Here is a 24,658-nt window from a genome sequence, read left to right as displayed (position 1 = left end):
TAATATTTTTGAAGACATTTTAAATAGAAAATAAACTCAACAATGAACATAATTTAACTAAAATGACTACAACATGAGCAGCTATGATCATGTTCATGCATGTAGACGTTATGATAATTAGATAAAAACTGCTATCTGACAACAGTGATTTTAAGAAACAATTGATTCTAAGATGCATCCAGAATTCAGGTTACAATTTGAAAAAGAAAAGTGCCCTTTAGAATGGATGAAATTTGATATATGTGTTTGTTAGTTTTCATGCACACCCTAGGACAGGTCAGTTATGGTTGTAGTATTCTAATTTTAAATGCATATTTACATACTCTAGGACTGATTAATTAGTATTTAAAAGACTCTAATCAGAAGCCAGAGGGGCTACTATAAGCTTCAGCTAACCTCATCTCCAATCAACACCAATGGCTCTGTTAATTAGCATGGTTGGTGGCAAACTGACTTCTCATTGCTTAGATGTGTCAAGATAAATGGATTGTGGATTGGCTAGAAATATTGTATAGACATTCTCAAGCTTTCATTGACAGGTTAGAATAGAGCAATGATCAATCTTAACATCAGTAAGGTGGGTCAACTAATATTATGAATCTTCAGATGTGATGCAGCATAAGGTACACAAAATCACCTATGATGTGTTCTATCCCCAAAATAGTTAACTTGAATCCATCTAGCCTTAAAATACAACCTCTACTTTATAAGAAATAAAGAAAATAGGGGAACAAGCTGAAAAATACAATGACGAAAGTAGACAAAACTAGTGAGAGAGTGGTGTGGACATATATACACTACCAAACGTAAAATAGATAGCTAGTGGGAAGCAGCCGCATAGCACAGGGAGATCAGCTCGGTGGTTTGTGACCACCTACAGGGGTGGGATAGGGAGGATGGGAGGGAGGGAGATGCAAGAAGGAAGAGATATGGGAACATATGTATATGTATAACTGATTCACTTTGTTATAAAGCAGAAACTAACACACCATTGTAAAGCAATTATACTCCAATAAAGATGTTAAAAAAAAAACAAAAAAGACTCTACAGAAAAACAAATTTTTGGGTCAACTAAGGAAATGTTAATATGCTCTGGAGAAGTAGAACTTGTTGAACTGAAAAAAGGTGGAAATTGTTGAACTGAAAAAAGTTTGGTGTTACTGAACAGCATAACCTCAATTTGGTAAAAAATGTAAATGTGTTTGTGTGGGGTGTGTGTGTATACATAAACACATACCCACACCCACAGAAAGATCCAGAAGAAAAAGCACGAATATATTAATAGTAGTGACTTTTGGATGCTGAAAATAGAAAGCTTTTATTTTTGTTTATTGACTTGTTTTGTTCTTCTATATTTTCCAATCTCTACAATGCAATGGTATTGCTTCAGAAATAACAAGTGCTATTATTACAAAAGTAAGAAGATTCTAATAAGCCTAAGAGCTCACACCCTATAGAATGGTAGCCAAAGCCTAGGATTGCAAAGGGGTCTTGGTCTTGCATTTGGGCATTAGATCATGGGATTTTATTGCCTGAACTACAATTGCGTTGCTGTATTATTATCTCATCTGTTTCAATTTAAACTTTAATGCATGATGCAGTCAGAGCAACTGAAAGGAAAGAGAGCTGAGACTTCACTGAGTTTACAGAACAGGTTGTACAACTGTTTTGAATCTGCTTCGAGATAAATACCTGCGTGAGTGGCAGAATTAGGCCTGAGGCTTGCTTGCATTGTATATGCCACTGGTCATGAGATTGTGGGGGAGGTAACCTGTACCGTTCTCCTACTTCAGATTAATGGAAGCAATAGGTAAAAAGCAAAAAGAATGGAATAATTGGGAATCTCAAATTGGCTGATGTCAATTTGTGTTTGCCAGTAATTAGCCTAGAAAATGGGCCAGCAGTGGGAACACACTAAGAAGGCATAAGTTATGATTATCATATAGCTTATGAAAGCAGTGGTTGGCAGGCAGAAAAATTATGTGAATTTTGAAAGCACATAGATTTTCTTCTCCTGTGTAAATTTCCCTGTTGGAACTAAGCCTATTTTATTTGCATTTTCCCTATAACTCTTGGTTATAAAGATACAAAAAAGGTGAAAGAATGGTACTATGAAAATTAATACTGTCTATACCTAAATTCAGGAATTAACATTTTCCTACATTTGCTTGTTCTCTCTGTATATTTTTTTTCTGAGCCCTTTAGAAGTAAATTGTTTCAACCCTAAATATTGTAGTATTCATCTCCAAATAATAAGCATGCTGTCCTACAAAACCACAATAACATTTTTATACCGAGGAAAATTTATAATAATTCCATATCACCTGATATCCAGTCCATATTCAAATTTTCTCAAATATCATGAAAAAATTATTTTATAGGTGGGTGTTTCAAATCTAGATCCAAAGTTCATACACTGCATTTGTTTCTGTTTCTTTAGCCTCTTAATACAAAACAGTACCACTACCTTTTTTCCCCAGGGCATTGACTTTTATAAAAATTCCAAGCCAGTTGTCTAAAAGAATGTCAAACATTCTGCATTTTTCTATACCCTGTATTTCCTGTAAACTTAAAAGGCTAAATTTGATTGGGGTTAAACATTCTTGGCAAAAATATTTGTTTATGTTGTATACTTCTTACTGTATCCCATCAGAAGGTAGATAAGGTCAGTTTGTATCATTATTAGTGATGCTAAATTTGATCAATTAATTAAGGTGGTATTTGCCAGATAACTTCATTGTAAAGATATAGTTTCCATTTGTAATTAGTAAGTAATCTGTGGGTAATACTTTGAAACTATATGAATATCTTGTTCCTGAAAATTCTTTTACTCAGTGGTTTTGATCCATGCCTGAAACAGGGTGCTGAGGTTGCAAACTCGAAGTTTTTCTTTTTGCTTTCTTTCTTAAGTGTAGTTGATTTACAATATTAGTTTTAGGTGTACAACATAGTGATTCAATATCTTTATAGATTATACTCCATCCAAAGTTATAAAATATTGGCTATATTCCCTGTGCTGTACAATATATTCTTGTAGCTTATTTATTTTATAAATAGTACTTTGTACCTTAGTCCTCTACCACTATCTTACCCCTCTCCACTTCCCTCTCCCCACTGGTAACCACTAGTTTGTTCTCTACACCTGTGAGCCTGTTTCTGTTTTATTATGTACATTCGTTTGTTTTATTTTTTAGATTCCACATATAAGTGACAACATACAGTACTTGTCTTTCTCTGCCTGACTTATTTCCTTAGCATAATACCCTCCAAGTCTATGCATGTTGTTGCAAATGGCAAAATTTCATTCCTTTTATGGCTGAGTAATATTCCATTGTATGTATATATACCAGCTGCTTTATCAATTCATCTGTTGATGGACACTTAGGCTTCCACATCTTGGTTTTTGTAAATAATGCTGCTATGAACACTGGGGTGCATGTATATTTTTGAATTAGTGTTTTGTTTTCTTTGTATATATACCCAGGAGTGGATTATATGGTAATTCTAGTTTTTGTTTTTTGAGGAACCTCCAAATATTTTCAATAGTGGCTGCACCAATTTACATTCTCACCAGCAGCATACTAGGATTCCTTTTTGATGACAGTCATTCTTTTTGTTTGTTTGTTTGTTTAGCAAGAAGAAAAGAGTTTTATTTATCACTATGGATGATAAATGAAACAATGAGTAAATAAAATTATACTTTTAATATTGATTTACAGTATTTCAAATATCTCTGGGTGTTTATATTTAATCTACGTATCCATTCAGACTTCTTAAAATTATTTTCATGAGCTAATGATCCACACAGAATTTAAAAATTCACAGTATCCTTCAATTTTGTTTATTTTATTAAAATCCAGTCCTCGATCTAATTGCATTTCTTTTCTTCTTTAAAATATAAATAGTGGCACTTAAAATAACACTAACAATTGCAACAGATCCAACCACTGACAATACCAAGGTAGAAATGTTAACTCTGGGATTTGGATGACTTTCACCACGACTGGTGATCTGCTTGAGAAATAAACAAAGCTACTTGTGTAAAGTTGGATACTTTTGATGTCAAATTGCTTTAATCCACATTTTGAATGGCAATGAATATGTGGGTTTCATTTTCTTCTGAGATATTTCCTGGTTTGAATGCAAAGGTTTCCTTGGAGTTGGCCTCATTTGGTAGCAGATCAGTAGTGTTTACTTGCAGAGCATGGTCAAAATTATCCCTTAGCTCCAAAATTAGCTCCAGAATGTTTCCACTTATTCTTATGATATACTGTTGAACTTAGGGGAAAAAGTTACAAATTAAGTAGGAACTGGAGCATCCATTTAAAATTCCTTTTTATTAATTTTTCTCAAAAATATTTAGTTATGTCAAGCTTATACTCATATCCAAAGCCTTATTTATTTTTCTATAAAAGCTGAATTCTGATTTTTAAACTCTGCCAAATGCTACCTTCTCTGTATGAAAAGTGGTAGCAGGTTATAATGTGTCACATTTGATTGATTCAAAACATGAGATTATAAAATTAATACTTTTCTGAGCTATCAATTAAAAATTATTTTCCTCTTACTCATCCTTACACCCTTGCTTTTGCAATGAGTACCTTTCACTTAATCAACGCTGCATGACACTTTGTCCTTACCATTTACAACATCAAAATCATCTGGTGCTGTCCATGTTTTTTTAATAATTTTAATTGTAGTATAGTTGCTTTACAGTGTTGTGTTAGTTTCTGCTGTGCATCAAACTGAATCAGCTATACGTATGCATAGATTCCCTCTTTTTTGGATTTCCTTCCCATTTGGTCACCACAGAGCAGTGAGTGGAGTTCCCTGTGCTATATAGTAGGTTCTCATTAGTTATCTACTTTATACATAGTAGTGTATATATGTCAGTCCCAATCTCCCAATTCATCCCACCACCCCCATGACAGGTGTGAGGTAATATCTCAATGTGGTTTTGTTTGCTTTCTCTGATTATTAGCAATGTTGAGCATCTTCTCATGTGTCTGGTGATCTGTATGCCTTTGTTGGAAAAATATCTATTCACGTCTTCCCATTTTTTAATCGAGTTGTTTTTTCAATATTGAGTTACATGAGCTGATCATATATTTTAGATATTAACCTCTCATTGGTCATATCTTTTACAAATATTTTCTCCAATTTGGTAGAATGTCTTTTTATTTTGTCAATGGTTTCCTTCGCTGTGTGAAAGGTTATATGTTTAATCAGGTCCCATTTTTTTTGTTGTTCTTTTTTTTTTTTGCTTTTGTTTACTTTGCCTTAGGAAACAGATCAAAAAAACCATTGCTACAATTTATGTCAAAGAGTGTCTTGCCTATGTTTCACTCTAAGAATTTTACAGTATCTGCTCTTACATTTAGGTCTTTGATCCATTTTGAGTTTATTTTTGTGCATGGTGTTAGAGAATGTCCTAATTTCATTCTCTTACATGTTGCTGTCCAGTTTTCCCAGCACCATTTATTGAAGAGACTGTCTTTTCTCCATTGTATATTCTTGCCTCCTTTGTCATAGATTAACTGACCATAGGTGTGTGGGTTTATTTCTGGGCTGTCTATTCTGTTCCATTGATCCATGTGTCTGTTTTTGTGCCAAGAACACACTGTTTTGATTATTGTAGCTTTTTGAAAACTAGTTTTTCTAATTCTATCATTCCTCCCACACTTATTAGCTGGTATTCTTCAGTAATAAAGGGCTTTCCTTACTCTAACTACCTCCCATGGATTTTTATTTATTCAAAATGTTATTATCAAATACAGCACTCATTGTTTTTGATGTTTCGGTTGCTCCAGATGTAATCAGTGTCAGCCTTTTCAAGCAGATTCCTGAATCTTTGTGACATGACCCTATTAGTGCATGAGCTCTTCTTTGCTTACAAAGGTATACTTGATCCAAGACTCACCTTGTATTTTCCTTGCCCCAGACCTGGAATCAGCCAGTTCTCTAAGAAGACTTGGCACTTTTGAGAAGGGAATGTTATTTAGAGACAAAAGATCTGGGCACTACATGTGTTTATTGCTTTCTTGGGTAGAATCATCTCAAGACTCGTTAAGTGAATAGAAGATTTTGTTGTTTTGTTTTTAAATCATGAGTTCATATTGGCATTCTCAATTCAACTTTACCATTAGAGAATTTTTTTTTCTTTACATCTTGAATTTTGTATCCACATCTCTTTTTCTTACACCATAAACCTTGGCTTCTGATAATATTAATATATTTACTATTTTTTACTTTATCCTTATGAGATACATATACATAAAATAATTTCAAGTTATAATTATAATATTACTAGTACTAATAAACCTACTGGCTGATGCTTACAACTTTTTTTTGCAGTTTTTCCTGTTTTTAGAATATATTTCATTAGCATGAATCAGAGGCTGTGTTGACAAGTTAGATGAAATAACTGTTTTCTCTGTATGACTATGCTATGAATTTGATAAACATTTAGATTCATTTGATTTTTTGCATTCCATTTTAGGGTTTGTAATGTTTTCCTTTTCATTTAATTTTACTTTTTGGATACCTAAAATATTAATATGGCTCAAAAGTCAAAACCATAGAAGGAGGACTCAGAGGAATCTAGCTCTCATCCTTGTCCCTTCCACCCTAGTCACCACCTATCCCCTGTAGAAAAGAAAAAAAAAAGAGAAGCCGCAATTAAATATAGTCAGGAGACCAGAAGGGGGAGCTCTTATACCCTGCCATGATAGCAGAGCCCAACAGGAAGAAAACAGATTTTTCTTTCCTGCCAAGGTCCCAAGCCAATGAAAAGCTATGGACTCTTTGTTTACTATAGCCCTCCCAACTTCCTTTTCCCCTCTATAAAAGCGTTGTCCTTCCCTTGTCAGGTGAGGACTTGCCCATTGTTTGGCATGATTGCAGATTCCAAATTACAAATCTCTGCTCATCCCAAATAAACCCACCTTTGCTGAAGAAATATCTGGTAGTCTATTTCAGGTCAACACCTCCATAGTAACCATTTTCATTAGTTTGTTTTTATAACAGCTTTATTGAGATATATTTCATGTACCATAAAATTTACCCTTGTAAAAGGTACAATTCAGTGGTTTTTAATATATTCACAGAGTTGTCCAACAATCATCACTATCTAATTCCAGAACACTTTCACCACTCCAAAAAGAAACCCTGTAACCATTAGCTGTTACTTCCCATGTCTCAGTCCTAGGCAACTATTAACCTACATTCTGCCTCTATAGATTTGTCTTTTCTGGTCATTTCATAAAAATGGAGTAATGTAATATGTAGCCTTTTGTGTCTGGCTTCTTTCACTTAGCATAATATTTTCAAGGTTCATCCATATACTTGATTCCTTTTATGGCTGAATAATTTTCCATTGTATGTTTATACCATATTTTATTTTTTCCATTCAGCATTTGATGGTCATATGGGCTGTTTCCACCTTTGGACAACTATGGATAATGCTGCTATGAATATTTGTGTACAAGTTTTTGTACAGAAATTTGTAATGCATCTGGAAATCACTTCAAAAACAAAATTCATATTTTCCTCATTCTTTTTAATGACTATATAATACCACATTGCTTGAATATACCATGATTTACAAAACTAGTCACTTATTGTTGAATATTTATGTTGCTTCCAATATTTTGTTACTAAAAATTACACTGCACTGACACAAACTTGTGCATATGTTGTTTTGTATTTGTGGAGGTATATCTTCAGAGTAGATGCCTAAAAGTGGAGTTGCTGGGTTAAAGGATAATTGAAAATGCAGATTTGTTAGATATTGCCAAATTCCCGTCCTGTACGTCTGTGTTTGTATTGCATTAACACCAGCAATGTGTTGGACTCCCTGTGCCCCAAAGTCTCATAAACAGAATGTGGTCAAGCTTTAGGGTTTGCCAATAAATGGTATCTCAATGTAGGTTTAATTTGCATTTTTCTTATTACAAGTTAACTTGCACAGTTTTTCACATATTTAAGGTTATTTGTCATTCTAGTTCTGTGTTTTGTGTGTCTGTGTCTATTGTTCCTTTTGTTCTAAGGATTTTGAGGAGCAAGATTCTTCAAGTAAGGTAGATGGCCAGCCTTTTGGTGGAGGGAGGTAGGTGTCTCTCACTAACTGCTAGTAGGAGAATCTTCAATTGAATCCTTGGCGCATGTCACATATTAAGACTCTTAGAAAGTAAGAGCTGGAAGAACACTTTGAGATTAGCTATTCCAGTCCCCTCATATTATAGATGACCAAACTGAGGCCCAGAGAGTAGGATGGACTTTCTTTAGGTTCATAGCAAATTAGCAATAAAGCTGAAATTTGAACCCAAAGTCCCTTTTCCCCGGGCAACTTCAAATTAACAACATGTGCTGATTTTTGTACTTTACGGAGATTATCATAAACAATTTTTTGGAAAGAAAATGCTTTTTAATGTTTGCTATTAGCCCAAATTACAAACATTGGCAATAAATATAAAAGCTATTGTCTTGTTAATTCTGCCTATTTGTCTGCAATATTGGCTATAGACGTATTAAAAAAAAACTCCAAAACAAAAACTTAGAATGTCAGAGTTGGTCAGATCTTGGAGAGATATTATCATATCACAGGGGAACCTGAGGTCCAGAGGTACAGAGTGATCAGGATTTATTACAGCAGGAGGCAAAGAGGGCCATTTAACCTTCACTAAGGGCCTCAATTTTAGGTGTTTTGAGATATTCTCCAAATGAGGTTAAAATATCTCATCAATGCATTTATGAGTGTGCTGATAGCTTTATTTTGTTAAACACAAACACTTAAAAGGCATCACAATTTTTCTAAGCTTGTTGTCTCACTTATTTACTTTTTAATACACCAGGAGTGGTCTTAAGAGAGACCTGCCCGCGGTCATCAAGAAAGCTAGTAGCAGAACTGACACTAGAACCCAGGTTTGCTGACTCCTGGACAGAGTATTTTCTGCTGCACCATACTGTTTCCTTAGAGCAGCTAGCCTTTTATGAGTCAAGTAAATTCATCTTTATTCACAACATTGAACCTTCATGCCAGGAAGCACCACAGTGGGGCACACATGCCCTTACACCCACCCATCTTAGAGCCTATCACCAGACCTACTCTCTGGAATGCTGCTATCTGTTCCTACATGCCACACCCAAGCAAAGAAGGTGACCATAATCATAACTCCCATGTCTTGAGAACTTCCTATGTGCCACGTACTTCACCTGTGTTCATTCAAATCCACACAACAGTCTTATGTGGTAGGGAATACTACTCTCATTTTATAGATGATCAAACAGGTTAAGAGAGGTTTTCCTAAGATTACACAGCTGGGATTTGAACCCACGTTTATCTGATAGCAAAGCCTGTGCTCAGCCACCATTCTACCTGGTGTTACCATTCAACTGAGACAACCCCTCAACTAAGATGCATGATGACCCTGAGAGGATATATATAAGGGTAAAGGGAAAACTGACTTTCTCACAGAGCACTCAGACTGCCCAGGATGAAGCAGTTGGGGGCTGAGACTTAATGAGCTGACAGACAGTTAATCTGCAGTGCTACCATGTGGGCCAGCCCTCTAATAGGAACTCTTCCTGAAAACCTAGAAGTTACTTACTTGACCAAGTGTCTTATAAGAAGTTCCAGCATCTCTCTGTTCTTTTCCGGTAGCTTATATACCAAGGAATGAATAGCTCCCAGCCGATAATCCAGGTTGTCAGACTCTGAGAGAGAACAGAGAGATAGTTTTGCCTTCTGGGCAACTGGATCAAGCAAACTCTCATACATATACACACAGGCACACACACACATGTGCACATGTGCACACAGACACAATCAGAGACACATAGAGTCAAATAGATGGAAAGAGAGAGATATATAGACACAGGGACACAATGACAAAGAGAGACCAAGAAACAGACACTGAAAGAAAGAGAGGGAGGGAGAGAGACTGACTAAAAGATAAAAACATAGATTGAAAACAAAGAAATAGGCCTAGAAAGATGAAGAATTAGAAGAGAGAAGAGAAAAGAAATATGAGTAGAGAAGACAAGACTATCTCAGAGCAAGTCAGAATTCTGGATACAGCAGGTTGCTCCTAAAGTTCCACATGTAAACTTACAGCTGGAATCCCTTGCCCACCCACTTTCCTTGTGGAACTAGGAGGTATGCTTCTGCCTCTGGGTTCCTATGAAAATCACTGAGAGACCTCAGAGTAAAGATCAAAGCTCTCTTGCCTCAACAAATATTCATTATGAAGACAAATCCCCTGACTCATTTTCCTGAATACCATACAAGGCATAATGCAGAAGAGTCACATCAAGGTAGGGAGGGATACTCATACAGTGGCCTCAGTCAAAACTTTTAATGCTTCTTCAGCTGCCAACTTTTTAAGTGATTCCATATGCCTTATTTCCTGTGTACCCTTCCACCCTCACCATTGGTCTTATCATCTAAAAAAATGTGATGCTAGCACTAAAAGATTAGGAATAATAATTCACAACACAATTGAAAAGCATTTGAAAAGGCAAAGTGCTGAAAACATGCTGAAATAGTAACTGTAATGGAAACATTTTGCTGTCCCCTGGCAACGTGAGCCATCTTGTTCTGATGTAAGAGGCAAAATCAATCAATAAAATCCTCAGACCTGTCATATCCCTCGTTAGCCAGTTTTCTCCAATTCACTCAACTAACATTGATTTATGAAAAATAATACAACACTTGAGTTAGCAAGTAAGAATACTCTCATTTGACAGTGGACAAAATCTGTGTATATGTTTGTTTTTTCCCTCACTTTCCCTCAAGCAGTCTTCTAGGCTTGTTGCTGTAAATATTACTTAGAAGCGAGGACAACACAATTAACTAAGTAACATAAATACTTACTGGCAGCAGAGACCAGCTCTTTGTGAAGTCTATAGGTCATGACAGGTTCAGAAAGATTCCTGAAATTAATGAAGACTGTAAGTTCCTTTGGGGAGGGAGTAGCAAGGCCTTAGATGCGCAGTTCTGTGAGCAGCAAGGCTGAAGTTTCTGAGCTCCACAGATTAATGACTACATACATTTCTCTCTTCATCTGAAACTTTGTCAGAGGAATCCTAGTTGCTAGTAATTTGACAGAAGACCTATGAAAGTATGAGCTGAGACCTTGTGCAGGGTCTCCAATTAGTTCCCCAAAGTGAAAAGAGGCACAAATCAGTCCTGCAAAATTCCAAAGTGGACCCACTATGAATGCTACTATGAAGTCCTTACAGTTGGATAGTTCCTCAGTTTCCAAAGTGCTTTTTTTTTTTTTTTTTGCAGTACACGGGCCTCTCACTGTTGTGGCTTCTCCCGTTGCGGAGCACAGGCTCCAGATGCGCAGGCTCAGCGGCCATGGCTCGCGGGACTAGCCGCTCCGCGGCATGTGGGATCTTCCCAGACCGGGGCACGAACCCGCGTCCCCTGCATCGGCAGGCGGACTCTCAACCACTGCGCCACCAGGGAAGCCCCCAAAGTGCTTTTATATCTGTCCTCCCATTTGATCCTTCCAAAGATCCTGTGAGGTGAAGCAGTAATTCAAATACCCATTTAATGGAGAAGGAAATTGAGCCTCAAATAGGTTTCTTTATTTAGTCAAAAAATATTGGCTGAGGGACTTCCCTGGCGGTCCAGTGGTTAACACTCCATACTTCCACTGCAGGGGGAATGGGTTCAACCCCTGGTTGGGGAACTAAGATCCCGCTTGCTGTGTGGTGCAGCCAAAAAAAAAAAAATGTTGGCTGAGCACCTACTTGTGACTGGCATTGTGCCAGGTATTGGGGATCCAGATGAATTAGACATAGTCTAAACCTCCAAGGAGCTAATAGTCTAGTTGAGGAGAGTTCCATATACAAAATGTAGGTGATGCATGGCTCAGAGGAAGGAAGTAATACACTAATAATAATAATAACAAACTATCCACTGTTCTAAGTGGTTTATATATATTTACTCACTTAATTCTCATGACAACCCTGTAAGGTAGATATTGTTATTATCTCCACTTTATAGATAAGGAAACTGAGCTTCAGAAAAGTTAAATAGTTCATCCTAGACCACACAATTAGTAAGTGGCAGAATTTAGCAGTCTGTCTCAAGTCCATGTTCTTAATCACTACTTTATACTGCTTGCCACTGCTATTATTGTAGTAATCTAGGTGAGAAATAATAAAGGCCTAAACGAAAATAGTGCCATTAGGGATAGAAAGAAAATGTGAGAAGAGTCATTTGAAAGACATTAAAGACAGAGCTTCAATAATTGCATATGCTGGTGACGGAGAGAGTAATCTGGTTTGGGTGACTGAATAGATTAGAAATTGATTGAGAGGGAAGTGGAGATGCTATGTCAGAAGGGTTTCTGGGATAGCCAAAGGCAGATGTTTATTAGGAAGATGGATGGAGTGCCTTTCTAGATCTGAGAAGTAGATGTGGAAATCATGAGCCTAGGAGGGTGATTAGAACCATGAGAACAGATACCACTGCTCAAGGAAAGATGACAAACTGGCAGCCAACAGCTACATGAGACCTTTCAACAATTCTTCCCTGTCCAGAGTAGTGTGTAAAAAAGAAATGGAATTGAATGAGTCATCAGAATACGAAAAAATTGTATATTACACATAAAAGTCAATATTGTCTGCCTCTATTGAAAAACTGAAAGATCTGTCTATATTGGGTCCATATGGTTATTTGTGGAAGTAAAGAATATTGCTGTTTATATATAAACAAAGGGATTGCTATGCAAGTAAAGGTTTTATATGCAACATGTTTAACATAAAAGCAGTCTACTTCAGTCATTTTCATGTCCTGGCTCTTGTGAATATTTGAATTTTCCATCCCCTCAGTGTAGTAAAAAGAGAGGAAAGCCCTAGGAAATACCAGGTAGAAAGTCCATAAAAGGGACTTCTAAAAATTGTCAGAGGTGAGAGAAAATCCAAAAGCAATGGATTAGCAGAATCGAAAAGAAGAAAGTTTCAAGGAGGGCTTGTTAACAGCTTCAAATGCTACAAAGAGGTCAAATAAGGTAAAGGCTGACAATTGTCCATTGTGTTTAGAATTGAGGGAATCACTGGTGACCTTGGCAAGAGCAGCTTCAGTAGAGCAGAGGGGGCGGGAGTCAGACTGCAGTGGGTTAAGGAGTAAACTGGGACATTAAGAAGCAGAGACAGGGAGTGTATATTACTTCATACACTGAAGCTAGATTGGGAAGGGGTGAAATATCTCACTAGGCAATCTCATCTAAGCTCCTGACTCCAATTATCATCTACACTGTTGATGATTCTCAATTTTTTAGCTCGAGCCCAGAATTCTTGAGTTTCATTCCTATATATTTCCTATATATCAAATTGCCTACTTAAAATTCTTCTCCTGATTTCTTCAAAGACACCCAAATTTGACATATCCAAAACCTAACTTGTCATATCCCTCAAATTTAGTCATTTTCTTATGTTTCCCAAATCAGTAAATGTATGACCATCATTTGGTTGTATGGGCGGGAAATGTGGAAGCCATTCTTTTATCTCCCTCTCCTCCATCTTCATATCCAAGTTTACTCCCTAAATCTCTTGAATATGCTTATTTCTATCTATCCCCACCGCTACTCCCTAGTCCACACAGAAGCATCATCTCTTTCCGGGACCACAGCAATAGCTTGCTAATTGGTTTCCACCTCTACTTATTTTGCCTCTCTCTAATCTCATCTCTCTATGTTTTTCTCAAAATGCAAATCTCATCATATAACCTCCTGCTTAAAAATCTTTCAATATATTCTCATTCCTTTTAATACAAATTCATACCCCAATTCTTAAAATGTCCTAAAAGCCCTTGTATGATCTGGCCCCTACATATCTCTCCCTCCCTGTCTACACTCAATACTCCACGTAAACTGGTACATGTAGTTTCTTAAAAGGGTGTTCCTCTTGCTTCAAAGTCTTTGCATATGAAGTTATTTCTGTCTGGAAATGCCTCCCTCCATCCCCAGTTGACTCCAAGTTATAATTCAAACATCATTCCAAACTAAAAACCAGAATAAGTTAGGTCTTCCTATTATATGACTGCATAGCACCTTGCACTTTTCCTTCAGAGAACTTATCATAGCACATTATATTTGTATAATTATTTGTCTTTTGTCCACTTCACTGGACTATAACCTTTTTAAGGTCATATCTACTCACAACTGTATGGCTACTGCCAGACACCATGCTAGGCATAGAGTAGGTCAGGAAATGTTTACTGAATGGTTTAGTGAACGGTAGAATAAATGAATGCAAAGAGATGTGTAATGTTGGAGCATATTTACATGCTGAGAGGAAAAAGCCTGTTGAATGAGAGAGGGTAAAGATACAGAAGAGAGAAGGGATGTTTTTTACAGTAATTTTCTAGAAGTGTTGGAGACAAGGGGTGAGTTAGGTGCCTAGAACACAGATGGAGGAAGTCCACTATGAAAATACTGACACATTTAAGAAATCTAAAGGGTGTTGACTGGCTAGTACATATTAAATGTTCATGGATAAGACACTTAAGAACAAATATCTCTTATTGGGGGTACAGGCCACTCAAACTTTCAGGCTCGATCTTCTCATCTTTCAAAAGAGCTACACTGCTTGTTATGGGATAAGCTGGGAAAGACGTAATGTGGGAGGGACTTACTCTATATAAATCTCTGAAAAAACTAACTCCTTTTAAGGAGGCTAGAGACACAGAGTTATTTACTTGCATTATTCTCATCATCACGAGTCTCCTGAAAGTATGCATAGCAGATTGCTCTGTTTTTCTTAAATTACCCAAGCAACTCCAAGAAGGCCACAGCCCCTGGGCAGTGGGGAATAGGGGAATAAGGTGCTCCAATACCAGTGGCCTTATAAGTCAGAGATACTTAGGTTCAAATAATATGAGCCACGATCATGAATATCACTTAATGGGGGAGGGATATGATTTAATTTCTTCATCTGTAAAATGAGTATGGTAACACCTACCTTATAAGATTATTGTGAGAAAAAAACAATGATATTGTCAACGTAAGCAACTAGAACACAGCCTAGCACAGAATAAACCCTCCAACACCAGTGCTTTTCTTCTTCGGCATATGCAGGAGAAATACCCCTGGAAAGAGCATTCATGTTTACTTAAAGTTCTAAGATGATGCTACAGCAGAAGGTCATTTAATAGCAATATCTGGGACCCAATCTATTTTGGATTAATGACATTTCCCATAGCTAAAGTACCTATCTTAATGTCTAAAGAGTACAGTAATTGAAAAGAAGACATTTTACCACATAAAGTATGGTGCATACATGGGACATAGAAAATGGTAAGAAATGAATGACTTTAAAAAGTGCATATGTCACAAATATTTTTACGTAATATAAATCTATGCCAATAAACTGAATGATATATTCATCATCATTGTGCATCCCCAAATTTTGCTTGTAAGTTAATTTTTTTCCCGACTGCCATCACTTCATTCAGTTCTAACATTTTTATGGTTGTAGTTTTTTGGGTTTTATTGCCATTTTAACAAAAGACATACAAATACACAAATTATGTTTGTGTAAATGCAATTTAATGTTTCAAAATGGTTATTATCACCAAAACATGTTAACAACCTTGAAATGTCACAACTCTTGATTTTACTAGTGAGTCCATTTGTGACATCACCCTATCTGTGCACAATGGCAAAACTTCAATTATTTTAAGGGCGTGATTTTTAAATAATCTTTTTTAAAGCCAATTTTCTTCAAAAAAGCCATATTTCAATAACTATTCTATTATTTTAATGCTTCCCTCGCTTAAATTCCCAAATTTTAAAAAGTCTCCTAATGCACATTCTTCTTTGACAGAAATTTTTTTCACTATTTTTTTCTTTAGCAATCCTATCCAACCTCCCAAAATTGGGACCACATTAACTCCAATCTCCATCCAGAAATATTTCATCAACTCTGAAAAGGAATGTTCCAAATCATATCAGATATACCTGAGGTAGAATTTCAAGGAGCTGGTGATTGTCTTAATGTCCCAGTCACTATTATGAAAATCAACATCTCCTGGACATTTAGGATCTATTTGAGAAGAAAAAAATGAGAAATAAGTTAACATTCCACAAGATCTTACATTTTATCTTACATTTAAAGTGCATTAATTAAAAGATGGTTACTCTAACCAGTTTTCAAAAGATGAAAACTTTACAACAAACATGTTTTTGAGGTCTCAAAAATTCCCTTATATTCCAGCTAGGGATGTAAGGAGCTTGGAAGCCACCTCTTTCATTCACACAATAAGAAAAAAAAATGGAACAAACTGAAAGTCAACTCCTCTTAGTTCCATCAGAGAACTGAGGTCATAGGGCAAACTGAATAAACAGACAGGCACATACAGAGAATCAAAACTTATAGAGCAGAAGCCCAAGGTTAGAAAACTCCTTGGGAAACAGTACAGGGCTAGGAAAACCCAATCTGTAATTGGCAAATTGCTAGTGGCTCAGTGTGGACAAGATTGAGAGTTAAAAATTTTAAGCAGGCCCAGTCCTAGGGGACTCCCAAGTTTTTGTGAGTTTTACCTCCAGGAGCCCTATCAGGTTCTCACAGTGAAGATCTGAGAAAAATTCCCTCATGTTACTGTAATTCTGAGAAGGGGATAAGAAAATTAGCCATTTAAAAATATGCACAGAGCATTTCATTCTTCTTAATAAGGCCTACCCTCAAGAGAAACTACTTTAACAGAGCTTAACTGACCTGGGAAGGGGGAAATTTCCCAATTCCAGATATGAAATCCCTTCCTGTCTCTTCCAAGGGAGAAAACTGAAACAAAACTGAGAAATGCTTGTGAAAGTCACAGGCCAGAAGTACAGGTTCACTAAAATACTGACACATAACTGTAGAATTGTAGAACACTACCCCTGCCCTCACACCTTACCACCATATCAACAGGCTTCCTGGATAATAACAAGGGAATATGACTAAAAGAATTATTCTTCTCAGACAATATTTAAGAAGTCTCTAGGGAAAACAAAAGACAAGAGAGGAAATAAAAACAAGGACACCAGAGGTAAGTTTAGCCCCTGAGACCTACAGTTACAGCAACCAAAAAACACAAGCTAAACTCTAGTCAGATAAATAAAACCTCATGCTAAAGACCCATTTACCTCAGTTCCTTTTACCCATAATGTCTGGCTTGCAACAAAAATTACAAGAAAACACTAAAAGACAAAAAAAGTTTCAAGAAACACAGAAAGCATCATAATAAGACTCAGATATGGCAGATACTTTATAATTATCAAACTAGGAATTTAAAACAACTATGATTAATATACCAAGGACCATAATGGGTAAAGTGGACAACATTAAAAAAAGGAGTTGGATTAATGTAAGCAGAGAGATAGAAGACTTAAGAAAGAATCAAAAGGAAATTTTAGAAATCAGAAACACCATAACAGAATGAAGAATTCCTTTGATGGACACAGGTGAGAAAATAATCAGTGAACTTGAAGATATGTCAGTATAAACTTCCAAAAATAAAATGCAATAAGGAAAAAAAAGAAAGAAAGAAAAAGACAGAAGAGAATATCCAAAAACTGTGGGACAATAACAAAAGGTGTAACATACATGCAATGGGAATACTAGAAGGAGAAGAAAGAGAAAGAATATCCAAAAACTGTGGGACAATAACAAAAGGTGTAACATACATGCAATGGGAATACTAGAAGGAGAAGAAAGAGAAAAAGGAACAGCAGAAATATCTTAAGCAATGATGACTGAGAATTTCTGAAAACTAATAATAAACACAAAACCACAAATCCAGGAATCTTGGAAAACACCAATCAGGATACATATCAAAAGAATCTACACCTAGGTATTCCACAATCAAACTGAATAAAACCAAAGACAAAGAAAAAATCTTGATAGAAGCCAGAAGAAAAAAACACCTTACTGAAGGAAGAGCACAATAAGAATTATTCCAACTTTTCTCAAGAAACCATGTAAACAAGAAGAGAGTGGAATGAAATATTTAAAGTGTTAAAAGGAAAAAAAAGACCAGCCTGAAAGAAAGAAATTACCTTTCAAAGATGAATGAGAAGTAAATACTTTCTCAGATAAACAAAAGACAATAGAGGAAATAAAAACAAGGACAATTGTTTGATCTACAAATCTACAATTTGAGAAAATTTGTCACCAGTAGATCTCCCTTGCAAGGGATGTTAAAAGAAGTTCTTCACAGAGAAACCTATAGGTCAATAATTCATATTTACATAAAGAAATGAAGAGTATTAGAGGAGGAATAAATGAAGGTAAACAAAACACTATTACTCTTATTATTAACTGGTCTAAGAGATAAAAGTTTAAAATAATAGCAACAATGTATTCAGTGATTATAGCTTATGGAAAGTGAAATGAATGACAAAAATGTTATAAGGGATTAAATAGAGGAATTAGAAACATTCTGTTATAAAGTACTGGCACTAACAGTGTAGTGGTATGGTATTATTTGAAAGAGGACTTGGATAAATTGTAAATGTATGTTGCAAATGCAAGGGCAACCACTAAAAATGAGTTTTAAAAAAGTATAATTTATACGTTAACAGAATAGAAAAAATAGAATCATAAAAAATACTCAGTTAAACCCAGAGAAGGCAGAAAAAGAGTGGAAAATGAAAAGAGAAATGAAGAACAAGGACCATGACCAGAAAAATGTAGCAAGTATGGTAGGTATTAATCCAACTATATCAATAATCACTTTAAATGTCAACGGTATAAATACACCAATGAAAATACACAGACTGTCAGAGTGTATTATAAAATAAGACTTAATTGTATATTATCTACAAGAAACAGACTTCAAATATAAAGAGACATATAGATTAAAAAAGGGACGGAGAACGATATACCACGCTAACATTAATCAAAAACAAAGCTGAGGTAGCTCTATTCATTTCAAACAAAGCAGACTTCAGATCAAGGAAATTATCAGGGATAAAGAGGGCCATTAAATAGAAGGATTAATTCTCCAAGGATACATACCTATCCTTAAAAGATATGCATCCAACAAAAAAGCACTGAAACATGTGCTTTTCAACACCCCTTTATTGGTAATTGACAGATACAATGGTTAAAAAATCAGTAAGTAATTGAACTGAACAGCATCATCAATCAGCTGGATTTAATTGACATTTATAGACTACTTCATCCAACAAAAGCGAATACACATTCTTCTAAAGTTCATATAGAACATTCATTAAGATAGACCACATTCTGGGCCATGAAACAGACCTTAATAAATTCAAAAGAATAAAACCTTACACCAATATGAAATTAAACTAGAAAGAAATAACAGTAATATAATATTCAATGAAATCCCTATCAAAATACAAATGGCATTTTCCACAAAAGTAGAACAAATAATTCTAAAATTTGTATGGAAACACAAGACCCCAAATAGCCAAAACAAACTTGAGAAAGAAGTACGGAAGTAGACGTATCACATGTCCTGAATTCAAACTATACTACAAAGCTACAGTAATAAAAATAGTATGGTACTGGCACAAAAACAGTCCCATAGATCAATGAAACAGCATAGAGCATCCAGAAATAAACCCATGCTTATATAGTAAATTAACCTATGACAAAGGAGGCAAGAATATACCATGGAGAGAAGACCCTCTTTCCAATAAATGGTTTGGGAAAACTGGACAGCTAGTTACATGCAGAAGAATCAAACTGGACTACTTTCTCATGCCACATACAAAAATAAACTCAAAATGAATTAAACGCTTAAATACAAGACCTGAAACCATAAAACATCTAGAAGAAAACATAAGTGGTAGGCTCTTTGATATCAGTCTTAGTAATATTTTTTGGAATATGTCTCCTCAGGCAAGGAAAATAAAAGCAAAAAAAAAAAGTGAGACTACATCAACTTACAAAGCTTTTGCACAGAAAAGGAAACTATCAACAAAATGAAAAGCCACCTTACTGAATGCAAGAAGATATTTGCAAATGATATATCCAACAAGAATATATATATATATATATATATGTATACACACACACACATATACAACACACACACACACAACAAGGATATATACAAGGATAATATATATATATATATTATATTCAAAATATAAAAAAGAAATCATATAATTCCACTTCAAAGAAACCAACAACACAATTTTAAAAATGACAGAGGACATGAATAGAGATTTTTCCAAAGAAGATATACAGATAGCCACAGGCGCATGAAAAGATGTTCAAAATCATTAGGGAAATGCAAATCAAAACTACAATGAGCTAACACCTCACATCTGTCAGAATGGCTATTATCAAAAAGACAAGAAATAGTAAGTGTTGGTGAAGATGTGGAGAAAAGAACACTCATTCACTGTTGGTAGGAATGTACACTGGTGCAGCCCCTATGGAAAGCAATATGAAGATTCCTTAAAAAATTGAAAATAAAACTACCATAAAATCCAGAAACTCCACTCTGGGTATTTATGCGAAGAAAATGAAAACACTAATTTGAAAAGATATATGCACCCATATGTTAGGTTCAACCTAAGTGTCCATCGACAAATGAATGGATAAGGAATATATGTTATATATACATAGTGGAATATTACTCAGCCATAAAAAAGAATGAAATCTTGCTACTTGTTACAGCATGGGTGGACCTAGGGGGTATTATGCTAAGTGAAATAAGTCAGACAGAGTAAGACAAATACTGTATGATTTCACTTACATGTGGAATCTAAAAAAAACAAAACAAACGTGAAAACATAACCAAACAGAGTCACAGATAAAGAGAATAAACAGGTGGTTGTCAGTGGAGTAGTGGTTGAGGGGAGGAGAGAAATAGGTTAGGGAGATTAAACTTCTAGTTACATTATGAAATGTACAGTGTGGGGAATATAGTCAATAATTATGTAATATCTTTGTAAGGTGACAGATGACAACTATACTTATCATGGTGATCATTTTTAAATGTACAGAAATATTGAATCACTATCTTGTGTACCAGGAACTAACACACTGCTGTAGGTCAATTATACTTCAAAAACCAACAAACAAATTCAGAGAAAAAGAGATCAGCTTTGTGGTTATCAGAGACAGGGCATGGGGGAAGGGGGAATTAGATGAAGGTAGTCAAAAGGTACAAGCTTCTAGTTATAAGATCAGTAAGTACTAGATATGTAATTTACAACATGACAAAGATAATTAACACTGCTCTATGTTGTATATGAAAGTTGTTAAAACAGTAAATCTTATTTTCTATTTCTTTTATGCTATATTTATATGAGACTATGGATTTTTAGTAAGCTTATTGTGGTAATCATTTCATGATGTATGTAAGTCAAATCATTATTTTGTACACCTTAAACATATATATGTCAATTATATCTCAATAAAAATGGAAGGAAAAATAGCGGTTAGTTGGAGTTGAGATATTCTGTAAGTATAAAATAGACACCACATTTTGAAGAATTAGTACAAAAAGGAATGTAAAATATCTCATTAATAATTTGTTATATTACATATTAAATTGGTAATAGTCTTAATATATAGGGTTAAATAAAGTTTATGATTTAAAAAAAAGTCTAAGTTCAATGTCTTATCTAAATATCATCTAAATCAGATACTGGTGAGATAATTCACCCTGAAGCAAACTGCTCTCCAGCTGGCAACCTGCGAAATCAAGCATGTTAGGTGCTTCCAAAATACAAACATGGGACAGGCATAGAACAAACACTCCCATTCCAAAAGGAAGAAATAAGAAAATAGAAAGGGGTACTGGTACTGAGCAAGTCCCAAAACTTAAGGCCAGTTTGCATGGGGATCCTGCCTTCTAGACACACTGGGGTAGTGGTCCTGTCCCCAAGGCTTTGGGTGGCCCTGCTCCCATGGCTTGGTCGGCACAGCACATTCTGCAGCTCTCCTGGGTCAGAGTTCAGTGCGGGTGACTCCCAGGCTGAAACTGCATACATGTGGTTCTACTAGTCCGGGGTAATGGAGGCAGCCCCATTCCCACAGCTCCATTTGGCATTGCACCAGTGGGGACTCTCTGTGGTGGCCATGGCTTACAACAGCCCTTTGCCTCCACCCATCAAAATACATGTGGAAGTAGTCACACCTCCATAGCTCTTGCACTCTGCATGCTGGCAGAGAAGGTGCTGCAGTGATGCCCACAAGGTTTAGTGCCTATGCCCTCCAGAGGGGCAACCACTTTAAGCTTGTGCCTGTGCTTCCCCTTATATAATCCTTTTCTCTCAGAAGAGTGTCTGGCATATAGTAGGTAAGCTTCATCCTTTTGCACTAAGTAAAGGCAAAAGATTCCCAGCTATAGAATCAACATTTCAATTGCTTGAATGAGAATAATATCCTCCTATATAAATTGGTAATTGGTATATTCTGAAGATTACTGCAGCCTTATTTGTGTAAAATCTTGGCCCTGCCCAAGGCCTGTCCATTCTCAGTGAAAGTAAAGTGGCCATAAATTTAGCCATGTGTCGCATTTAGGCTTCTTAATCTTCAAAAGAACCTATCTACCCAAATTTCAGCTCATTTGATTGTAAAACATATGGGTCTGCATGTAACTGACATGACTATGATTTCTGAATTCCAATTACTTCTCAGAGAATGCCAATTTCAGCTTTATATTGCCTAATTCTTATGCACATCTTTGTGACAAGATAGTATTTATAGAGAATTATTGGAGAAACATGCAGTCAAGATATTCCTCTAAGTTAGTGACTGAGATTTTCTTTTCCACCCAAACGAACTACCCTCTGAATCTGAGGTTTACCACAGCAGTGATTGTTGGAGTAATGTTTCGCTTTTCTACTCATTTGGACCTGAAAGTTTGAGCAAGAACTCAAACCAATATCTTACAAACCCAAATTTGACTCCTCCTTGTCTATAATGTAATAGAAACAACAAACTGAAAAGTTATTAGGGCCAGGAAAAGTCAATGTAGCTCAAAATAAGGGAAACACTCTGAAGAATCAGAATACAGGCATCCATCTGAAAAAAAAATACTGCAAGAAATAGAAAGTTTTAAAACTTTGGTGATAAGTTGTCAATATGATGAAAGGTGGCTTCAATAAAACTCAAATAGTAATGAAGATAAAAATTACCCTTAGATTAGGAATAGAAGGAAATATTTACAATAGTATGCTGGGAGAGGAGGGGAGACTTGATTTGCAGCATTTGCCAAATTCTGTGGAGTGGGGCCAATTCCAAGCTACCACGATGTCAATAAACTTGAAGTTTGGAAAAGATGTGCAAAGTCAGGTCTCATGAGCCAGTATGAGCACATCCAGTACACCACTGAATCTGTCTCAAATGATCAGTTGATATCATAGTTAAAGCTTAAGATCAGAAGCCAGAAAGGAATCCTTCTTTCACCACTACTACTTATCATTGGATCAGAGTGTTTTGAACAATGATTCTCAAACCTAACTTCTAGAAATCTCTGAGAAACTTTGAAAATAACAATGTCCAGGCTCCTCTCCATGTAAAGTAAATCAGAACCTCTGGAGGTGAGTCTTGGTTGTTTTTTAAATTCTCCAGATGATTTTAATGAATGGCAAAGGCAGTGAACAGCTAGGACATTTAATGTAATTAAACAAGGAACAGGAAACTTAGAGCTGTTGGAAAGGAGATAGAGTAAGAATTATTTATCAATGACGTAACTGTCCACCCGAAAAACCCAAAATAAACAATTAAAAAATTGTTAAAACTCACAGGAAATCTTGTTAAAATCCTTGGTCAGAAAATAAAGATACAAAAATCATAAGTATCTTATACACTAGCAATAATCAGTTCAAAAATTTATTGATAATAGGAAAAATGGTACTCTGTGCATGTGTGTGTGTGTATATGTTATTTTTATAATCAAACCTAGGAATAAATATACGTAAACATTTAGGACTTATCTAGAAAAAAGTATAAAATATAAAAAGAAAACTGCATAAATGAAAACATATACTGTGATTCTGTACAGAAATACTAAATATTGAAAAGTTATCAACTTGACTCCAATTAAATTTTAGATTTAATAGGATTCAAATAAAAATGTCAAAAAGCTTATGTTTTCTGGAACATGATAAAAAGTTTACATGGGACAATGAGTTGGCAAAAATGGTTTAAACATTTTTTTAAAGAAGAATAATTGGGGAGAATTTGTGCTACTTGATAGGAAAATGATTAAAGATGCTACAACAATAACAAGGTCATACTAGTACAAGAATAACAAATGGAAAAAGTGAAGAGCTCATGAAAAGATCATCATGTAAATATAAGAACTTAATATACAATAAAAGCAGCATTATAAATTAGTGAAAAAAGAAGACATTCAATAAATGGAGCATAGAAAATTAATAATTTGGAAAAAATTCAGTTAGATCCCTATTTCACAACCAAACATATTCAATTTCAAATTAACAGAAGAATTAAGAATTAACATGTAAAAAAAACCATTCAATTCGCAGAAAACCAAATGAATTTTTATAGGCTCTTGGTTTGGGAATGACATTCTGAGCATATTAGAAAATGAAGTTTTGTATGCACCCTGGAGCACATCATGAATATACAGCAAGGTTAACAAGTTCTAGAAACTGGAACAGAGATGACCATTTGACAGCTATATTGGGGTCATCGTTTGATGTCG

The 24,658-nt window shown here is 35.5% G+C and overlaps 1 protein-coding gene across 6 annotated transcripts in view; it reads right to left on the bottom strand.

Moving 5' to 3' along the window:
* OPHN1 (oligophrenin 1) overlaps positions 1 to 24,658 on the bottom strand; it is a 607,786-nt gene that overhangs the window by 126,976 nt on the left and 456,152 nt on the right. For all 6 annotated transcript variants that reach the window (XM_030847098.2, XM_060292179.1, XM_060292180.1 and 3 more), the window contains 3 exons: positions 15,975 to 16,059; positions 10,874 to 10,932; positions 9,609 to 9,714 (listed from right to left, as the gene is read on the bottom strand). In XM_030847098.2, the coding sequence (XP_030702958.1) occupies positions 9,609 to 9,714; positions 10,874 to 10,932; positions 15,975 to 16,059 (250 nt within the window). The remainder of the gene's footprint in view (positions 1 to 9,608; positions 9,715 to 10,873; positions 10,933 to 15,974; positions 16,060 to 24,658) is intronic.

The sequence above is a fragment of the Globicephala melas genome, chromosome X (assembly GCF_963455315.2).
Source record: "Globicephala melas chromosome X, mGloMel1.2, whole genome shotgun sequence".
Classification (NCBI taxonomy): Eukaryota; Metazoa; Chordata; class Mammalia; order Artiodactyla; family Delphinidae; genus Globicephala; species Globicephala melas.
The sequence above is the reverse complement of the archived record's forward strand: the minus strand, read 5'-3'. Positions and strand labels throughout refer to the sequence as shown.